Source organism: Bufo bufo, chromosome 2, assembly GCF_905171765.1.
Source record: "Bufo bufo chromosome 2, aBufBuf1.1, whole genome shotgun sequence".
Lineage (NCBI taxonomy): Eukaryota > Metazoa > Chordata > Amphibia > Anura > Bufonidae > Bufo > Bufo bufo.
In genome coordinates, this window is record NC_053390.1 from 217,276,584 (window position 1) to 217,293,895 (window position 17,312).

General features: G+C 47.3%; 1 protein-coding gene across 2 annotated transcripts in view; it reads right to left on the reverse strand.

Moving 5' to 3' along the window:
* SBNO1 (strawberry notch homolog 1) overlaps positions 1-17,312 on the reverse strand; it is a 78,327-nt gene that overhangs the window by 33,492 nt on the left and 27,523 nt on the right. For both annotated transcript variants that reach the window (XM_040416199.1, XM_040416200.1), the window contains 12 exons: positions 16,930-17,083; positions 15,265-15,447; positions 15,051-15,148; positions 6,342-6,493; positions 6,037-6,240; positions 4,524-4,697; positions 4,250-4,443; positions 3,980-4,111; positions 3,330-3,465; positions 3,080-3,192; positions 2,606-2,677; positions 948-1,047 (listed from right to left, as the gene is read on the reverse strand). In XM_040416199.1, coding sequence (XP_040272133.1) covers positions 948-1,047; positions 2,606-2,677; positions 3,080-3,192; positions 3,330-3,465; positions 3,980-4,111; positions 4,250-4,443; positions 4,524-4,697; positions 6,037-6,240; positions 6,342-6,493; positions 15,051-15,148; positions 15,265-15,447; positions 16,930-17,083 — 1,712 coding nt within the window. The remainder of the gene's footprint in view (positions 1-947; positions 1,048-2,605; positions 2,678-3,079; positions 3,193-3,329; positions 3,466-3,979; positions 4,112-4,249; positions 4,444-4,523; positions 4,698-6,036; positions 6,241-6,341; positions 6,494-15,050; positions 15,149-15,264; positions 15,448-16,929; positions 17,084-17,312) is intronic.

A 17,312-nucleotide genomic window follows, 5' to 3' on the forward strand; every position in this document is an offset into this window, starting at 1 on the left:
ACCAACCCCAGGGGGGCGTCTGGTGCCCAGTTGCAGTTCTACATAAATCGGGGAGTGGTCGGAAAGACGTCTAGGTAAGTATTTAATGTCAGTCACCAGCGACAGTACCTCAGGAGTGCCTATGGCTAAGTCAATTATAGATAATGAATGATGAGAGCTAGAATGACAGGAGAATTGCCGGACAGTAGGATTTCTCACCTGCCACATATCATGTAGATCCAGCTCCCGCAGCACTTTGGCGAAATTAGAATCTCTACCCCCATCTGACATCCCTCCCCTATCCAGAACCACAGAGGGACAGGTGTTAAAGTCTTCTATTAATAGTATTGGACAGTGCGGTAATTCCTCAACATATCTCATAATTTCTTTTATCACCTCACTATTATACGGCGGTGGAATGTACACCGCAACCAAAATAAAGGACCAATGGTAATAAGTACAATGGAGACATACAAATCGCCCACTAGCGTCTGTACAGGACGAGTGAAATATAAACGGCAGTGACCTATGCACCAGAACACTCACCCCCTAGGAATGAGAAGAAAGGACAGAGTGATATGAATGACCAACCCACGGTTTGTGTATGACCGATATAGTGGTCTGAGACAAATGAGTGACAGACAGAAGATAGCGGGATGAAAGTGCTGCAGCGCAGAAAACACCGCCATACGTTTTGTCGGGTCTCCCAAACCCCTAACATTCCAGCCTACAATTTTTATGTTATGTGTCATTGATGTTATCCTATATTATCCTATATTATCCTGTATTGCTACACCGCGATCTTTGGTCACAAGACTTGTGCCTTAACAGAGCGCCATGACGCCCCAGCTTAAAATCTCATAAGTCATAAAAATTTAAAGTGCAACATTTGTACAAAATGCAGCACAATTTTTTTATGTAACATGCATACTAAAAGTCAATTTCACAAAATTAGGAATTAACCTCACCTTTAAAGAAATCACCAGGATAATCTGATGGAGGAGAAACCAAAGGGGAATCCAGGCTCACAATAGACTTCATAACAATTTCCAAAGCATTTCTGCCATACTGTGGTAAGAAAAAGAAAAGAAAGCTTACGTGTAGCAACCAAAATATCAAAGAAAAAGTAACATTCTAAAAATTTTAAGGGAGAGAAATTGGTCCAGTCCCTAAAGGGGTTGTTTGCTTTCCTCATATTGATGACCTATCCTAGGTCACCAATATCCATGTAGTGTACAACTCATCCACCATTCCATTCAAGTGAATGAGACGGAGCAGCTGTAATTACATTGTACTGCTGCAATGTCAACGGGGACGGATCAGTTATGATGGCCATAGACTTCCATTATGATGGAATGACTAACAGAATGCCTCTAAAGACATTCCATTATGCATTCAGTCATAGAATTGCATTATGGTCTGTGATAACAGAATCCATAAAGCAATTCTGCTCTTACCACCAAACGAAGCGTGAACGAATTTCACAACATGAAAATTGTATCAATATGAGAACTTGTATTCACAAAATGCAATGCTTTCTGCACACAGCATGTTAGAGCAGGAATAGTTGAGCAGATTTATACAAATTTTTTGTGGGCTGCAGTTCGGCCACAGCCGGATCCCCGTATATGACCACTCAGATGCCATGGCTGCAACTTGCCAAAGTATCTGAGAGGGTTAAATGTCCATAATCAGAGTTCTCTCTAATCAGGACAATGCTGGCAACATTGTAATACAGGCTTAGGCATCCTCTCAGCTCCTGAGCAAGCACTATATTTAAAGGGGCTGTGCCGTTAAGACAACATATGCCCTATTCACAGGATACAGAATAAGGGTGTGATCGGTAAATCAGACCGCTTGGGCTCCCGTCTCGAGAACGGAGTCCCGTGCTCCTCCACAGTTTGAATCGGGCAGCAGGCACACAAGAGTGCTGCTGCTCAATTCTACTTTATAGGGCTATCAGAGATAGCTGAGCACTTGTACTCTGCTATTTCTGGCAGTCCTATAGGGTTGAATGGAGCTATGGACATGTACGTCTGTCGCTCCACTCAAACAGGAAGCACGGGACCTCAATGTTTGTCGGCAGAGAAGCAAGACTGAGCATGTGGATCCACCTCAGTGAATGTGCTGTTCAATAGAAACAGGAGGTGGCACCATTACGTAATATTTCTAGGACATCTGAAAGTGTAAGATTATTTTTTTTCCTCAATAAATTAAAAACAAAAATAAATAAAAATAATTGTATAATTATTGCCTGGATTTAACTACAAATAATATTGTTAGTGGGATAACTTTTTTAAGCTGGCCAGACTCAGATGTATTTTGACTGAACCTATCTAATGTGTATCGGGGCTTCCGATCTCCCCTTCTGACAGCAGATATAAGAAGAGTTAGGCATGCTGTAATTCACCATACCCAATACATTTGCTTTCAGGGATATAAGATGCAGCCAGGTATTTGGCAATGTTTTTTTCCCCCTTTCTAATTCACAACACATTCATTTGGGGGGGTGGGTTATGTGTATGGGAAAGGGGAGGAAGCTGTCAGCCAAAAAAATAATAATTTGGCCTACGGATCTGATGTACTCAGCCAAGCTTTAAAGGACTAGAACAATCACAATCATTACCTTGTTATCAAAGTTAAAGCGACTCAGATCCCTGGATTCTGTTGCTCTTCTATCGCCATGTGTCAAAGCCCCCTGAAAAAAAGAAAAGTAATCTATTTCAGATGGTGTTGAACACTTAGAGGTTGTCGGAGATAAAGAAACATGTACTCACCCTCTTAATCCAATGCAGTTGCCAGCGCTACCGCTCCAGTCCTCTCCAATTCTGCTTGCATGTTGTGGTAGTGACGAAGCCGCATTATGCACGTAGCAGTATATGGTACGAGACCACTGAGCAGAAGTCACATGCTGTGTACAGCTAAATCAGCACTGCAGCCTGTAAATCCAAACCAGAGGTGGAGGATTGGAGCGGTAGCACTGGAAAATGGCAGGGGATAAAGTGGTAGGGATAAGTTCTTTAATTATTTTATCACATTTGGCACACTTTTGCAAGGGATCATAATACAAGCATATCTAATCACCAAATGCTGAACTTACCAAACTTTCCAATCTCTTGGCAACAATTGAAGCAAATCTTTGTTCTCCAGCTAGCTCTGAGATGAGGAAGACATACTCTGGGGCAGTAACTTGATTAGATCTGTGTGTCCTACCTACATGAAAACAGTTTCAAAAGTTTAAAAAGATAGACTTGAAAACAAATTGCAAAATACACAATTTCCTTATTGCAAAGGAAAAAAATAAAAAATAGCACATGCAGATCGTTCCTCTTCACCAAATTCAAACTCACCAAACTGCTGAATTGCTCGATCTGCACTCCAAGGCAATTCCAGTGTCATGTGCACTCTTCTCCTCTGATTCTTAGCTCTGCGGTCAGCTTGTAATGAAATTCCTGAACTGGCAGCTTCTGAAATGATTGCTATATTCTACAAAAAAAACCACAACACTCAATGTCAACCACACTTCAGTTGTCCAGAATTACAAAAATGTAGCTTCTTCAAATTGCAGTGTCACACCTGTTGACAGGTTGTGGTTGGTATTACAGCTTACACATTCACTTCAGAGCGGAGCTAGATATAGCTAAAGGACAGATGTGGAACTGCCATATTTTTCCAATTGTGGACAAACACGTTTAAAGGGATGATATTCCCGACTGAGAAATGTATTGCATATTCACAGCATATAAGGTCATAAATGTCTAACAAATGAAGGTCCAGCAAGAACAAGGATCCTCTGGTCCATCTGGTGATGCATGGCAGACGTGCACAGCTTTTTCCATTCAACGCCACCTGGATTCTCATTACTAGAGAAGGGTTTCTGCATTATTAGCATAGGTGGAGGTGCCAGAGGTGGTGTCAGGGATTTATAACAGTGAATAAATTAAAATTAGGAATACTGCTTTACTCTACCTTAAAATTATCTAAAAAGTATAATGCTTACCTTTTCACCATCCATAAACCGCTGCTTTTCAGTGATATTTAGGATTTCTACGGGTACATCAAGTTCTGATCGAGACTCATACGATATGCTTCCATCATCATTACTGACCACTCTACCTTTCCGACCAGTCATCTTAAGTGGAAGTCAACATGAGGTTAAAAAAATATCCACAAAACACATGCATGCACTGACAGACATACACAACTGGATGGCCAATATGGGCAACTGTAAAACGGCAACAGCTGTGCGCATGAGGCCTAAGATACCTACCTCTGCCACATTATCCGGTCCTCCAAGCTCGTCAATCAACTCATCCAATGTATTTGGGGGCAACGCTTCTGCCAAGTTATCCAGTTTATCCAGAAGCTCTTTCTTCATTTGTTGAGCCCTTTCCACAGAATCCTGACTGGTCATGCAGCTGATACTAGCATTGGTAGTACTGGAAATTGCATTACTAGAAATAGCTAAATGATGAGGAATGAGGTTAGTTCCTGGCACCAGTTTCTCTTTACTTATTGCTATGTGTAACAAATCTACTAGTCACCTGGAAGGCTGGGGGCAGTGCTTGCAGCAACAGATTTGACAGCAGATGAAAAGCTGGGCCGCTTTGACCCTAGTCCTGACGCTAATAAGGCACTTTGAATAGAGTCTGGATCAATTTTTCTCTTTTTCTTTTTATTTTTACTCTTCTTGTGTTCTTTTCTAATCAGCCAAGGATCTGTAAAAATGAAGCATAAAAATGCTATTAACACCTTCAGAGAGCAAAACAGCACACAGTGAGGAGGCTCTAAAGACTTTGCAGTCTTCCCTGTCAGGAATGCTGTGAAGGAGAGAGCTTTCTTAGAGTTATCCAAGGCTGGAAATGGCCCCCCATATTGATTCTACTTACCTGGCTCTGCTTCCCCGCACTGCCTTCTCCCCATGTGTGGACGAAAACATCTGCCATCAGAGGGAAGCAGCCGGTGACAGGGATGAGCCTTCCTAGTATCACAGTTGATGCTAGGGAGACTCGTCCCAGTGACTGCCTGCCATTGGCTGCTCACCCCCCCAACACCAGATGCTTTGATCTGCGCACGGGGAGAAGCAGCTGTGGCAGCATGGGGACCAGTAGCGGCACAGGGAGCCAGGTAAGTACATGTAGTGTGAGGGGCCCGGCATATGGGGAGTATTGTTAGTGTCCGATAACCCCTTTAAAGGGCTTCTGTCACCCCACTAAAGTGATTTTTTTGGGGCTAGTTAAATTAGTTATATAGCGATATATGAATATATAATTGTGTTACTTACATTGATCCAGCAGTTTATTCAAAAAACGAAGTTTTATCAAATGCAAATTCGGTCTCTACCAGCAAGTAGGGCGGCTACTTGCTGGTAGCTGCTGCAGAAATCCGCCCCCTCCTCTTGTTGATTGACAGGGCCAGCCGGGATCTCCTCCTCCGGCCAGCCCTGTCGGCATTTCAAAAATCGCGCGCCTGTGTTCATTCGGCGCAGGCGCTCTGAGATGAGGAGGCTCGCCTCCTCAGAACTCCCTCAGTGCGCCTGCGCCGATGACGTCTTCTATTTCGGTGATGTCATCGGCGCAGGCGCACTGAGGGAGTTCTGAGGAGACGAGCCTCCTCATCTCAGAGCGCCTGCGCCGAATCCACACAGGCGCGCGATTTTTGAAATGCCGACAGGGCTGGCCGGAGGAGGAGATCCCGGCTGGCCCTGTCAATCAACAAGAGGAGGGGGCGGATTTCTGCAGCAGCTACCAGCAAGTAGCCGCCCTACTTGCTGGTAGAGACCGAATTTGCATATGATAAAACTTCGTTTTTTGAATAAACTGCTGGATCAATGTAAGTAACACAATTATATTTTCATATATCGCTATATAACTAATTTAACTAGCCCCAAAAAAAAAAAAATAAATCACTTTAGTGGGGTGACAGAAGCCCTTTAAGTAAATGGTATATGTAATAATTTTTCTGTGAATGTCAAAAGGTTTTCATTCTGTCATAGTTGCCATTCAAAAACATGCAGGTTACATTTGAACAGAAAACTAAACTGCATATAGCCATTACCATCTTCATCATCGCCGCTTGACTCATCTCGAAATGGATTAAAATCGTCTTCATCGTCTCCAGAGCTTACAGACTTAAAGCTATCACTTCCGCTTTCAGCCTCTTTGTCAGAAGAGTCAGAGCCGCTGTCCATCTCATCTGAGCTGCTGCCAGCAAGCCCACCTGTTTTACGAGGTTTCTTGGCATCCCGTGACAGCTCTTCACCTAGTAAGAGCCAATGAATAATGAATTAAGAACACATGAAATAAGTTTGTCACAGATAATAGGTGGTGCCTTTTTCAAACAGAAAAATACTGTTCACCCACCTTTCCTCTTCTTTGTTTTGCTGTCTTTGCTGGGACTCTCTCTAGGGGAGTTGTTATTGCTTTGCGCTGTTAAGTCTATTCCAAGAAGGCTAAATAGTTTCTTACGATCTGGCGCTGGAAAGTGCTTCTCAATCAGAGACTGTAGTACACCCCTAAAATGGAAAATACAAGCAATATTCAAAAAATTTAAGTAGATATTGCATACGAACAATACTCAGGGCATGTTCGCATAGTACAGCATATTGAAGTATTCCCTTGAAAAAATTCGGAATGAAATAACGAGATTTTTGTATAACTTACCAGTAAAATCTCTTTCTCGCTCTTTCCTTGGGGGACACAGAAGACCTTGGGTATAGCTCATCTCCATAGGAGGCGTGACACTAAGTGAAGACTGTTAAGCCCCTCCTGCACAGCTATACCCTCAGCCTGGAGAGAGAGGCAGCCAGTTGCGTGTCCAAGTAGTGAGAAAAGGCAAAGTCCAACAAGGAACCAACAAGCCAACTACCCAACGGGTAACAAAAAAACTCGGAAACCGTGCAGAGAAAACAATGAATGGGTGGGTGCTGTGTCACCCAAGGAAAGAGCGAGAAAGAGATTTTACTGGTAAGTTATACAAAAATCTCGTTTTCTCGCCCAGTTTCCTTGGGGGACACAGAAGACCTTGGGACGTTCAAAAGCAGTCCAAAAGGGGGAGGGACCACAGCACCAAGGTGAAGCACCCGAAAGGCATCAATGAACCGCCGCCTGCAGACCCAGGCGGGCCAAGGCAGCATCTGCCAAAGCCAGAGTATGCACCCTGTAGAACTCGGTAAGGCGTGCAAGGAAGACCTGTGCCCGCCTTGCCCAAATGCATGGCCGAAGCCCAATGCCTCCGGCCCAGGAGGCACCGACCGCTCTGGTGAAATAAATGAATGGTGACACCAAAGGCAGAATCCTGCCCTTGGTGCGGTAACCTCAGCAATAGCCAATCTGATAAAGCGGAGGAAAACCACCCTGGAGTCCGTCAACCCTATGCACGGACCTTCTGGAAACCCAAGAGGCCGAACGTCGACAAGAGTCGGAGATCTCCAAGTAAAAACGGCAAGGCCCAAACAACGTCCAAATCGGTGAAGTGTTGAAGCGAAAAGCAAACACCACCTTCAGAAGGAAGGAAGGAAGGAAGAAAGAAACAGGATGTAGAACAGCCCTGTCCTGGGAAAAGACAGAAGGCTCGGAACAAAAAGGGGCCATTCAGGCATCCATCAGAGACACTACTGATACGGAAACACAACCGTACAGGACAGAAGGGGTAGAGAGAACTTCTGTAACGGCTCCAAGGACAAGATTGGAGCGCCGAGAGCTCAGTATGTAGTCCCCAGGGCGGTACCGAAGGACAGTACAGAGGAACCAAAGAGCCACTCCGAGGAAGAAGGTCTTGACAGGCCCAGAGGGCCGGGGAACGCTGGAAGAGGAAGAACCGCGCCGACACTTGACACCTCAAGAAAAGGAGTCCCAGTCCCAAGTCCAGGCCAGACTGGAAAAAAAAAAAAGACAGAACCATGGGGAGAGAGATTCAGAGTGGGGAATGCACAGCTTCCCACAGAAAACCAGACAAAAAACCCTAAGTCTTACGACAGATCCTGGCGAAACACAGCCAGGAGCGGACAGTAGTGAACCCGCTGGAGTCGCCTGGCAAGCGGGCGAAAACCCAATGTGATCAGGCGCAGACCAGTAACACAGGCAGAAGGGTCGACAAAAACTGGTCCCGTCGGCCCTCGAGCAACGTTGTTCCGTATCCACCCGAGTGGGGGAGCAGAAGGACAGACGGAAAGGAACCAAAGGATCCGCCAGATGCCAGGACAAGACAGGCTAAAGTCCATGCTGATGTAGCCACGTTGTACAGTCCCGGTGTGGGAGATCAAAGGACAATCTGGATCGAAAGGTAGTCCCCCCAAGTTACCGAGAAGGTAAGTCTACCGCAGGACCATTGCCTTAGAATGGACCACGCAATCTGCACTCAGCGGGAGGACAGAACGCGGTAGACTCTGTAAATAGGCACACAGCTAATACAGCCAGTGTGAACAAGGGAGACAGTACGAGGCCAAAAGGAACACCGGAACCATCCACATGAACAACCATGCTCTCCCCAGAGGGGAGGACAGTGAAAGAACAGCCTCTGAAGTCTGGCGGGGCAGAAGCCACATCGGAGTGATCTGTACCGAGCGGGGGCCAAACAGAGCCGGTGAGATAAGGTAGTCGAGACAGAGGCCGGCATAACACCCTCCAACCGAGGAGGAGTGGGCAACAGGGAAGCCATAGGACAGCTCAAAAGCAGAACCCTGCTACACTGTGAGACGCCCGGTTCACCGCATCGCAGAAGGCGAATACCCTGAAGAACCCAAGGCGGAGGTCCTCCGGACCTGGGTAATCGAGCACCCAAGAGAAGTTGGGTGACCATCCCGAGAAGAGCTGCCCGAACCTGGTAGCAGATCAGACTGAAACGTAGAGGCGCCAAGAGGAAGGACTCATACCACACTGCATCCGAAGAGGAGGAAATTGCAGCAGGCAAGGGAACCGCAGTCCTGCCAGAGCCACGAAGAATTCGAGGGGCGCTGCAGACAACAGCACTCTCGACCATGTGACCACTAGCGCAGGGAAGCAATGCCGCGGAAGGACGAATGGGCACGCATCTAGGACCCATGAACACTCCCTGGGATGAAAGGCCAACTAAATTAATGAGTACCACCCAGCTCAGTGCAGCAGAGAGCAATAGAGCCTGTCCGGGTCAGGTGGACAGAATGAACTCCTTAGAGACGAGTGCAAGGCTTGCGGCAAGCATTGAATCCCAAGAAAACAAAAGTATGCCGCAGGAAGCAGGTGAGGCATACGTACGAGCAGTCCCGTAAGCAGTGAGAAGGCCAACCCACCTACAGGAGGAGAAGGCATACACGGCCCAAACAACGCACAAGAACGTCCGCTCACTGCAAAAAGGTTACTCAGCGAAAAAGGGGGCTCGCCACAGCATGTACAGAATTGCAAAGTGCAACCTGAAAGGGAGTTATGCACAAGCCTAGTATAGCATGCGATGGAACGCAAGCAGTCCGCCCCGAAAGGGGGGAAATTGTACCTGGCCAACTGCAGTCGGCAAGAGTGCAAAGGCCAGTCCCAAAAGGGAGTGATGCCTAAGGCCGTACCTACTTCAGAGAAGCAGGACATACCCTATAATCCAGCAGGAACGCAGGAGGTCCACCTAGTGAAAGGGGAACATGCACAGGGTTATCCTAGCATTAAGTGAGTGTGCAATAATACACCCAACACTGAACTCAGCGAGAGTGCAACTACTCTGCCAATGAAGGGGGACATGTACAAGTCCAGCACAGCCATACAAGGACAGCCGTGAATCTCATGAGCGTGCCAAATTCTGCCCATGGAATGAGGGGTGGTCACGCACAAGGCCAGCGCCGTATCCAATGGAAGTGCAAGCGTTCCACCCATGTTAGAGGGCCATTCTCATGGCCCGCAATGTATCCGGTGAGAGTGTAGCATGCCACCCAGAAAAAAAGGGGGGGGTAATGCACATAGCCAGCATCTCATCCAGGGAGAGTGCGAGCACCCCGCCATGTATGGGAGTCATACACATGGCCAGCAACGTACCGGCGAGAGACAAACACAGTCAGTGAGAATGTGTGTATGTCGCCTGAGGAAGGAAGGCATGCCCCTGGCTGGCAGCGAATCCAGCGAGAGTGCATACACCGCCCACGGAAGAGGAGTCATGCATATGGCCGACAGCTGCAAGCACCCTGCCATGTATGGGGTACACGCACATGGCCAGCAACGTACCTGCGAGAAAACAACCACAGACAGAGGGATGTATGTATGCTGCCTGAGGGAAGGAGGCATATCCAAGGCCTGCAGCGAATCCAATGAGAGTGCAGCATACCGCCTATGAAAGGGGGTCATGCCTATGGCCGGCAGCGAAACCAGTGAGAGTGCAGCATAGCAACATAGTACATAACATAGTACATAAGTACATCATAGCACATCAGTGAGAGTGCAGCGTTCCGCCTATGGAAGGGGGTCGTGCACATAGCCAGTACCGTATCCGGTGAGAGTGCAGTATTCCGCCTAAAAAGGGGGTCACGCACATGATCGGCAACCGATCCAGTAAAAGTGCAGCGTTCCGCCTAGAGAAGGGGGTCACGCACATGGCCGGCAGCGAATCCAGTGAGTGCTGCGTTCCGCCCATAGAAGGGGGTCACGCACATAGTCGGCAGCAAATCCAGAGAGAGTGCAGCGTTCCGCCTAAGGAAGGGGGTCGTGCACATGGCCAGCACCGTATCCGGTGAAGGTGCAGTATTCCGCCTAAGAAGGGGGTCATGCACATGGCCAGTCGGCAGCCAGGGAGAGTGCAGTATCCCGCCTAAGAGGGGGGGTGCACATGGCAGGCACAATAACTGGAGAGATGATAAATGCTGCCTATGGAAGGGCCGCATGCACTTGGCCAGCGCCGTATCCTGGAAGAGAGCAAGAAAACCGCCTAAAAGGGGAAATGCCCTAGCAGCGACGCAGGATGGGAGCGCAACACCATGCCGCCTGTGGAAAGAGGTCATGCAGCACTACTGATGAGGCTGCAGCGTCCTGCGCAGTCCAATAGAAATCAGTTATCTATTATTCATATTTATTTATTTTTTTTCATTTATATATTTTAAACACAGCCTCTCTGAGTTTAAAGGGGAGCCACCATATAGGGGCACAGATCGTCTGCGAGTCAGGAAAAAAAGGGGGCCAACCATACAGGCCCATTGGGAGCCGGCCTGTACCCAAAGGGTTAACAGGGATCCGGCCTGGAGGGCGGCGCTGCGATCCCCTGGGGGCGGAGGAACCTCCAGGCGGGAAGAATTCGCGCCTGGAGAAGTTCCCGCCCTCTCCACCAGAGGCCGGAATTTTGCGGCCTAGTAGGCCGCGAAGCCGGGGACTAAATTTGCGGCGCCCGGCCCTTATGTACCGCCGGGACCTGAGGTGGAATGCGCTTCAAACCGGCCGCGGGTGCCCACCCCGCGGGCCGGTCGGAATTGCGGCCCAGCAGGCCGCGAAGCCTGGGACAAAATTTGCGGAGCCCCGCCGACCGGCACCGACGGACGGGCCTGCTGGGGCCTAGTCAAGCCCAATGCCGGCCGCGGGAGCCCACCCCGCCGGCCGGAAGAGTCAGGGGCCCGGAATGGCGGCTCGCCGGCCGCGGGAGCCCACCCCGGCGGCCGGAAGAATCAGGGGCCCGGAATGGCGGCTTGCCGGCCGCGGGAGCCCACCCCGCCGCCGGAAGAGTCAGGGCCCGGAATGGCGGCCTAGCAGGCCGCGGAGCCTGGGCTAAAATTTTTGCGGCGCCCGGCCGCACTGGAATCTTAATGCTGGCCGGAGGCGAGGCCTTGCTCCACATCCTCAGGCCTTGAGCAACCCTCCGGTAAGGAGATGGGGGGGACCCAGAGACCGGGTGCCTGTGCGGATAGAGGAGCAGCTTCTGCAGCTAGCTGTGCTAGCTGCATGTCCTATGGGGGCCAGGAAAGGGGGGGGGAGGCAGGGAGCAGATTGTCGATCTGCGGCACCCCAGGGACCAGCCAAGGTCCAGCAGTGACAAAAGGGTCCAGAGGCCCAGTATGGGGGTCAGGCACGCAGGAGACCAGGGTGGGGGACGTAGGGCTGGAGAAGCCACTCTCTTACCACAGCCGTCTTCTCTCTCGGTCCATTCCAGCAGGGTCGCCCCTTCAGCTACTGGCACCGTAGTGGCAGGACGCTGGAAGAGGGACTTGGCGTGCGGGCGACCCTTGCGCTGGCGGGATGCAGGGGAGCTGGGCTGCCCTGGTCCACCTTGCCTTCTGTGGGGGAGGCAGCAGTGCGGGTGACCGGCACTGGCGCAGCTCAACCCCGGGAAAACAGAGGTCTAGTGCGTCTCTGTTGTCCCTGATGATCTGGAACAAAAAGAAAAGAAAAAAGTAAAAATCTAAAATTTAAACAAGGAGAAAACAGCCCTGCAGAGCAGGGAGTGTCTTGCCTCCTTGGACACTAAGCAAAAACTGGCTGCCTCTCTCTCCAGGCTGAGGGTATAGCTGTGGAGGAGGGGCTTAACAGTCTTCACTTAGTGTCACGCCTCCTATGGAGATGAGCTATACCCAAGGTCTTCTGTGTCCCCCAAGGAAACTGGGCGAGAAAAATGGCTTTAATCTCTTTTTGCTGGGGAGGTAAAAAGAGAGACAGACAAAAAAAAACAAAAAAAAAAAAAACTATAGTTCAACCTGCATAAAATGAGCCCTCTTACTGCTCTGTAGACAAAATATATACAGTGCTCCATCAGGATACAATATTTTCAACATACAATGGTCTTTTCTGACCCATCGTAAGTTGAAACTAGACTCAACATACAATGTCAGACAGAGTCAACTAAGTCAAAGGTCAGTTCTCTGGTAAAATAGCTGGATTAGTTGCTAGTTAGCAGCTATTTCTGACTGTTAAGCCTCATGCACACAGCCGTTGTGGGTCCGTTCCGTGCATTGAGGACCACAATTTGCAGTCCCCAATGCACCAGCAACATCCGTGCGGCGGCCGGGACAGATCGAGACCCATTCAACTTGAATGGGTCAGTGATCCATCAGCACGGCAAAAAAATAAAAATTATTTTATTTTTTTTATTTTAAATAGAACAAGTTCTATTTTTTTTTACGGTGCGGAAGCACGGACAATCACAGAAGCACTCCGTAGTGCTTCCCTGGGAATCAGATCCGTGCTTCGATTCCGCATCTCCATGAATGTGGACCCATTCAAGTGAACACGACCACAAGCATACAATGTTCGTGTGCAAGATGCCTTAGGCCCCTTTCACACGGGCGACTATTCCACACGGATGCGATGCGTGAGGTGAACGCATTGCACCCGCACTGAATACCGACCCATTCCTTTCTATGGGGCTGTTCACATGAGTGGTGATTTTCACGCATCACTTGTGCGTTGCGTGAAAATCGCAGCATGCTCTATATTCTGCGTTTTTCACGCAACGCAGGCCCCATAGAAGTGAATGGGGTTGCGTAAAAATCGCAAGCATCCGCAAGCAAGTGCGGATGCGGTGCGATTTTCACGCACGGTTGCTAGGAGACGATCGGGATGGAGACCCGATCATTATTATTTTCCCTTATAACATCGCTATAAGGGAAAATAATAGCATTCTGAATACAGAATGCATAGTAAAACAGTGCTGGAGGGGTTAAAAAATAAAAAAATCATTTAACTCACCTTAGTCCACTTGATCGCAGCCCGGCATCTCCTTCTGTCTCCTTTGTTGAATAGGACCTGTGGTGAGCATTAATTACAGGAACAGGACCTTTGATGACGTCACTCCAGTCATCACATGGTACATCACATGATCTTTTACCATGGTGAATCACCAAGGTAAAAGATCATGTGACGTACCATGTGATGACCGGAGTGACGTCATCAAAAGGTCCTGTTCCTGTAATTAATGCTCACCACAGGTCCTATTCAACAAAGGAGACAGAAGGAGATGCCGGGCCGTGATCAAGTGGACTAAGGCGAGTTAAATTATTATTATTATTTTTTAACCCCTCCAGCGCTGTTTTATTATGCATTCTGAATGCTATTATTTTCCCTTATAACTATGTTATAAGGGAAAATACAATCTACAGAACACCGATCCCAAGCCCGAACTTCTGTGAAGAAGTTCGGGTACCAAACATGCGCGATTTTTCTCACGCGAGTGCAAAACGCATTACAATGTTTTGCACTCGCGCTGAAAAATCACAGGTGTTCCCGCGACACACCCGCACATTTTCCCGCAACGCCCGTGTGAATGAGGCCTTATATGTAAGGACTTCTGTTATCTGTCTTAACATCTGCTTATTTTTCTTAAATCTTCATTTTGGGGCTTTGGAAAACAATTACTCAACATCCTGGAACCAATTAATATTGTAACTTGAGGGACAACTGTATCTATCTATACACACACACACACACACACACACTATAGTTATGGGGGTGATTCAAATAAAAAAAAATTAAAAAAAAAATTCAAAGTTTTTAAGCAAGAAAAACTATTAAAATGTTTTAGGCTGTAATTGTACTGACCCGCAGAATGGAGTGAACATCACGCTAATCACAAAGATAATGCAGTAAAAACGAAACCCGTAAAAAAAAATTGCTTCTTTTTTTCACCCAACTTTAATTTTTTTCCAGCTATCCACTACATTGCATGCAATATTAAATGATGCCATTAGAAAGTACAAAGTATCCTGCAAAAATAAGCCCTCATGGCTATGTGAGCTGGAAAGAAAAAATAAATAAAATAAATAGTTATGGCTCTAGAAAGGCAGGGAGTAAAAACGAAAATGTCTCAGTGATGAAACGTTTAGGAAGGAATAATAAGGCAGTTTTAAACAGCTTATTAGTGGAAGGCCGCTTTGCTTATGAGGAGGTGTGCCTCCAGCTGGCGCAGACTTCAGTATCTGGCGCATGGCAGGGCAGAGATGCACGCAAATCAATAAGAGGAATCTGCCACTTAGTAAATTAGGATCATCTCATGCCAGCACAGGGAGATCAAGACTGGCGTATGGGTACTACAAATTCACCACTTTATAAATCTGATACAGATTTGTAAAAAATAAACATCTCATAGCAATATCAAAAAACCCAAAGTACAGAATATGAAGTTGATTTAGTTCAATATCTTACTTTGCAGTCGACACAAAGTCATTCAGTTCTCCCCCTCCTTCCTCTAAAGCCTCCAGAGTTCTTGCCTCTCCAGTAGACTGGAGACCAATAACAACACACTGGAATAAAAGAAAGCAGTTACTGCATTCATTCTGACATTACAAAAGCACACACATTAATAAAAAAAGAAAAGAAAAAAAAGAAAGAAACCTCACACACACATAACACGACTTACCTTTCCATTCTTTATTTCTTCTCTGGCTAGCTGTACCACTCTTCTAACTTTGGATGCTATGCAGAGGTATTTGAAAAACCTCTGATGTGCCGACCAGAACTGACCCCACATAGACTTTTTCATCCTCTGCTCGGCATCAATTAGATCTGCAGCTTGTTGAAACCTCTCTCTGGCCAGCACCCACTTGAGACAGAATTAAGAACAATATTAGCTTGTAATCTCTATGTTAAATTATTTCACTCTTTAGGCTGGGTTCACACGAGCGAAAGCCGTGCGTGGCATCCGCTCCGTGAAAGAGTGCCAAGACCCGATGCAGACTGCAGAGGCACGGAGCATTAACATGACTGATAATGCTCCGTGCCTCTCTGTGATCTGTTTACTACGAAATCACAGTTGTCACTGTGATTTTGTAGTAAAGAGATCACAGAGAGGCACGGAGCATTATCAGTCATGTTAATGCTCCGTGCCTCTGCAGTCTGCATCGGGTCTTGGCACTCTTTCACGGAGCGGATGCCACGCACGGCATCCGCTCGTGTGAACCCAGCCTTAGAAAGAGAAGCTTTCCTGCCATTTCACCTGCTTGCTCAGGCTACAAAATTAAATGTGGCAACAATTTAAGTCATAATTTAAAAAGAGGACCTTTCATGGGTCCAGACTTTATAAACTAAGTATCCGGGTATGTAGGGCATACAGCAGGGATCTAATAGCGATTACCATTTTTTCTGGGCGCTGCTCCATTCGTCCGCTGTGGCCCCCGTTTTAGCATTGATACAGGGAGGAGGAGACTGCCCTGTTTCTCAATGGGCGTCTCCTTTCTGGCTGTGAGCTGTCCAATCGCAGCAGAGAGCGTCACAGCCAGGGAGAGGAAAATAAAAATAAAAATCACCTTCTCACTAGCTGTGACGCTCTCCACTGAGATTGGACAGCTCACAGCCAGGAAGAAGGAGACCCATTAAGAAACAGGGCAGTCTCCTCCTCTCTGTACAGATGCTAAAATTAGCATACAGGGGGGAGAATACAACGGGGGCCACAGGGGGCGAACAGAGCTGCACCCAGAAAAAAAATAGTAAGTGCAGTTAGATCCCCGCACTATGCCCTACATATCATGATACTTAGTTTATAAAATCTGGACCCATGAAAAGTCCTCTTTTAAGGGCAGCACGGTGGCCCAGTGGTTAGCACTGTTGCCTTGCAGCGCTGGGGTCCTAGGTTTGAATCAGACATCATCTGCATGGAGTTTTTATGTTCCCTCCGTGCTTGCCTGGGTTTCCTTCCACATTCCAAAGACATACTGATAGGGAACTTAGATTGTGAGCCCCATTGGGGACAGTGTGATTCTAATGTCTGTAAAGCGCTGTAAAATATAGTAGCGCTATATAAATGCGTAAAATAAATAAAACAAAAAATATTTATCTACGTTATGCATACAAGGTCTTACTATAAAAGTAGCGGGTGCTAAGAACAGAGTTCCTGATGAAGTGGACAATTCAACAGTGATTAAATGGTTTTTCCTTCAATATTGATGGCCTATCTTCAGGATCTACACAGCTCTGTAAATTTTTGCAGTGGACGGAGCTGGTTACTGCAGTGATACTCCTACTGAAGTGAATTGGGATGGAGCTATACTGCAGAATAGCTGATGCCAAAATCAAAATTAACACCCACCAGTTTAACAGACTTGTTGTACATTTTGACATAATCCAGGGAGAGCGGAACTTCTTCAATTTTGAAGGTGACACCAGTGAAGCTTAGCTGTCTTGCAATGTACATGCCCCTCAATTTCATGTCCATGGCCACAATTTCCATGGCACCAACACCCCTGAAATAAACATTAATGCATTCTAAAACATATACACACACTGAACAGACTAGAATACAGATAAAGCGCCTGTCAGGGGATTTTGCTGTCTGACCATGGCAAAAATCAGCTGCCATGTGAAAACCAGATATCCCCCAAAAGGAGCAGAGGCCTTTTGATGAATGGCCGTCATCCAGCGAGAACTGCTCCATGCGACTTTCCTCTTCTGCTCATGGAGGATGGTTCAGTG